Consider the following 4,332-nt stretch of genomic DNA (forward strand, 5'->3'; position numbering starts at 1 on the left):
TGATAGGAAGTGAAAACTGATTAGAAACAAAAGTTTGGAATGCTTGCACATGAGAAGCAACTTCAGACTTGGCATGCAGAGGGAACAACCAACTATACTTTGTGAAGTCATCAACTACAAGAAGATAGTACTTATAACCAGAAAATGAAAGTACAGGGGATGGACCCCAAACATCCATATGAAGAAGTTCAAAAGGTGCTGTAGTGTGAGTGATAGAAACAGGAAAAGGAATTTTATGACTTTTAGCCTTATTACATGAGTAACAATCCAAAGATGTAGTAGAGCCAATGGGAATCTGATAGTTTTTAGACAAAATATGAAGTAAGCCAGCATGTGGATGTCCCAACCTTCTATGCCAGAGAGAAGCTGAGGAGGGCATGCTGATCAGAGCTTGGACAGATTTAGAAGAAGGAAGAAGGGGGTAAAGCCCCTTGTGACAAGGGCCTTGGTGAAGGAGTTGATGAGTAGCTTTGTCCTGGATGACATAGCCACAAGAATCAAAGGTGATTTTGCAGTTATTATCCAGAGCAAACTGATGAACTGATAAAAGATTATGAGAAATCAGAGGAACATGAAGAATATTGGATAAACCAAACTTATAAGAAGGAGTTAGAAGAATGCCTTTACCTGAGTGAGTGACTGGTATGGTTTGCCCATTGCCAACAGTTACACTGGCACTACTGGTGTCCTCATAAGGAAGAGAGATGCGTGAAGCATCATGAGTAACATGAGAGGTGGCTCCGGAATCAAAATACCATGGCTGAGATGAGGTACCCCCAAACTGAGCAGAACCAAAACTTGATGCAGAATTATCTCCAAACTGAGAGAAGTATGGTGGTGCACATGGAGCTGTGGGATATGAACCACCATTATAAGGAGAACTCATGTGGAGAGCAAACTCAGATTGACCAACAGTAGATGGTTCCCCATACCCGTTTATAGGTCCAGAGCCTACATAGAATGCCTGAGAATTCTGAGATTGAAATCCCGGAGGATTCTGAGATGGAAATATACTTGTCTGTTGTCCAAAGTGATTTCCAAAATGATTCCCAAACTGTCCAAATGGCCTTGCAAAAGGTCTGTAACCCAGATTCTGTCTGTGATGGCAAGTAGAGGCCTGATGATTAGTTTTTCCACAAATTTGACAGCTACCAGGAGAAAACATCTGAGGAGTAGAACTGCCTTGATAGTTAGGAAAGAAAGGCTTAGAAAACTGATTTCCTCGGAATCTATTGTTGTTTCTATTAAACCTTTGACCATTGAAGGTTGGTTGAGGAAAGGTGGGTAAGAAAGCCTGAGATGACGCTACAGGAAAGGGAAATTGGAAGGATGTGGAACCAGAAGGGGTTTGAACTGCTGTGTTTGGAAAAGGCATAGGTCCAGAATAAGAAGAACTAGGGTTTGGTGTTATAGGAGCTTGTAGAATAGGAGTTGGGTTAGGGTTTTGATGTGGAGCAACCAGAATTGTAGAAGAGGAATCAACCTGATCTTGAGAGATATGTAACTCTTCAGCCATAAGCATGGAAGATACACCACTAAAGGTCAGAGGTTCAGTAGTATTACGAACCATTTGTTTAAGAGACTTGTAACCTTTCTTGAGACCATTCACGGTGTGAAAAATCAGTTCTTCATCCTCAATCTGTGTCCCTGAAGCAGCTAATTTCTGAACGATTTCTTTGATTGAATCAAGATAGGTCTCCATAGTACCAGTTTTGTGGAGACTATATAACTTGCGTTTTAGGTCATGAATGTGAGATCGAGAGAGCACACTAAACTTCTCTTCAAGTTTAAGCCATAATTGAAAAGTATGATCAGATCCAACCACATGAGGTAAAATTGGAGGTGTAAGGGTAGCAATAAGGCAGGACAACAGCATACGATCAACTGTATTCCAACGACTGAACTCAGGGTTTGGAACCGTATTTCCAGAAGTATCAACAATATGAGAAGTAGGTATCACAACAGATCCATCAATATACTCGGACAAACAGGTAGCTCTCAAGGCATTTTCGACCTGAGTTTTCCAGGCAAAGTAATTCGATGTCTCTAGCTTAAGCGTAATGAAGGATTGAAAATTAGCAACTAAGAACGACAGAGAAGCAGGCAAATACGAAGAAGATGAAGATTCAGTACTTGTGGACGAAGAAGACGAGCCTGACGCCATGGATGAGACCTTGAAATCTGAAGGAAACCAGACTGAATTAAAGCGGAAGATGCGAGATCGAGAACAGCGACTTTCGTCAGATGTGCTCTGATACCATAACAACTTTTCTAGAGAGAGAAAGATATACTCATTTTTTATTTCTAAATGTAACACACTAATAGAATACAAGAGCACTACTAGCTATATATACACAGGTGTAACAAACTAGCACTAACAGGTGTAACAAACTAGTGGCCAGCTGTTGGATCACGTGTGCACATAGGCACTTCCACTTCTTGACCTTGGGTTTGATCTGCTATGTTTAATGGGCTTGACACGTATAAATGGTTGTTAGATGATCTAAAAAGAGATGGCAATTTAGTACTCCCTCCGTCCCAATTTACTTGTCCTAGTTCTATTTTAATTGGATAAAAAAATTAGTTATATTTTTAAATTGATAATGAATTTTATATCCAATATGCATCTTGTTTGATAAATCTCGATTTGTTCTATAATACAATATTTTCAAAATCACCTAAAACATTATAAATTACAAGATATAATCAATTAAAAAGTGGCACAGACTCCCAAAAGTAACAATTAAATTGGGACGGAGGTAGTACTCTATTTTCTAAGTTGATACTTTTAGCAAGTGCAGTGGTACAAATTTGTTTCATTACAGAAATTGGTACCCGTATGCTCAAAGCCCTTCACCTTAAGTAGTGGATCATGTAAAAGAGAGTTCAACTCTGGTTGTGAAGCTTTTTCAATATTTGTGCAGTTGTATTTGTGATTGCTGGGTGTAATGTTTGCGAGCTTGAGAAGGCCATAATCCCGACAACAAATTATGGGGTTTTTAACATTAAAAAAAAGAAAGAAAGAGAATTGATTTTGGTACTTCTCAAATTGATAACCGTACTTCCCTTTGAGATCACTTCCCCAAAAAAATCATTCAATATACTTTAGCGGCAGTTAGAAGAGGATTTCATCACAAATATTCAAAAGAACTCAAATAACCACCCAGAAGGCGAGCCTCATGCTCTATTAACACAAATTGCTAAGCAGACTGAAATTGATCGAGTTTGGAGGTAGTGTCACTCAAAAGTTGAACGATAATGAACCCAATATAGAAATCTGAAGCCATTGATCTCGCTCCTATGTCTCTCTCACTATAACCTTTTGTGATGAGGTCACAAATCAGTGGAGAATTGTTCTGTGCAAGTATTGATTTGATATGGGTTGACCAAAAGTTTTGGCAAATCATAGGGTGCTTAATTTAATACTGCAGTCCATCCAAGAATCTAGCATGTCTAGGAAGTGTTGGGAAATCGAATCCCCAAGACCCAGTAATGACGCGTACAAATTAGATAACAAAAATTTGTAAAAACCCTATAAATCGGAATTAGGATTCTACCTCAACTCCCTGCGACACGAACGCTGGTTGAACTTGTTATAGCACGCCTTACTATAAACCACAAATACTGCTCGATCGTACCTTACAATCTTCTATCGTATTCCCTGCACGTCTAGAACACGAATCGAGTGTGGACTCTTTCGTGATCTGTTTACTCTTTCTAAGCCTGTCTCTATTTATTGAATAATAGAAAAATATCAATCTGACCTAGAAAGTATAACGTGTATATATAGCGCTACGATAGGGACCTAAGGAGTACTAAGTCTGAGCTCCCAGTGTAAATAAGAAAATCTAATCCCACCAGGATTCTATTTCTTATTTCACTAATTGTAATTCACCACACTACAGAATTATAATTGCACTCCCGTCCTTATCTCAATTATATTACGAACTCCGTGATATTAAATACTTATTAATCTCCCCATGTTAAGATTACAGATACCCGTTGATTAAAATAAATTGCTAATGATTAAAATAAATTACTAACAATCTCCCAATTAATCAACATCTTAACTTGAGACTATCCGCGTAACTTATTCGATATGTCGGATACAAAATCCTCCTGCAGGGTTTAACATATTCGAAACTTATAAGTTTACTCAAGGGGTATCATCAATCCTTATCGGGACGTGGATTCCATTAATAATTAATAGTTGTCATATACATAATGTTGCGACCCAACTCACCGAGACTATTGACCGTATAAAGATCTCACTCTTTAATGAATTAAAGTCAACAACATTAAATATATACCTCTAATAATTATCTTTGGATT

General features: G+C 38.2%; 1 protein-coding gene across 1 annotated transcript; it reads right to left on the bottom strand.

Annotated features, from left to right (window-relative positions):
• Positions 1-261: 261 nt before the first annotated feature.
• LOC131311786 (uncharacterized) lies at positions 262-2,387 on the bottom strand. The gene is made up of 2 exons (XM_058339359.1): positions 628-2,387; positions 262-475 (listed from the first exon to the last, which is right to left on the bottom strand). The coding sequence occupies exons 1-2, from the start codon at positions 2,162-2,164 to the stop codon at positions 402-404; spliced, it is 1,611 nt and encodes a 536-aa protein (XP_058195342.1). The 5' UTR covers positions 2,165-2,387; the 3' UTR covers positions 262-401.
• Positions 2,388-4,332: the final 1,945 nt, after the last annotated feature.

The sequence above is a fragment of the Rhododendron vialii genome, chromosome 12a (genome assembly GCF_030253575.1).
Source record: "Rhododendron vialii isolate Sample 1 chromosome 12a, ASM3025357v1".
Lineage (NCBI taxonomy): Eukaryota > Viridiplantae > Streptophyta > Magnoliopsida > Ericales > Ericaceae > Rhododendron > Rhododendron vialii.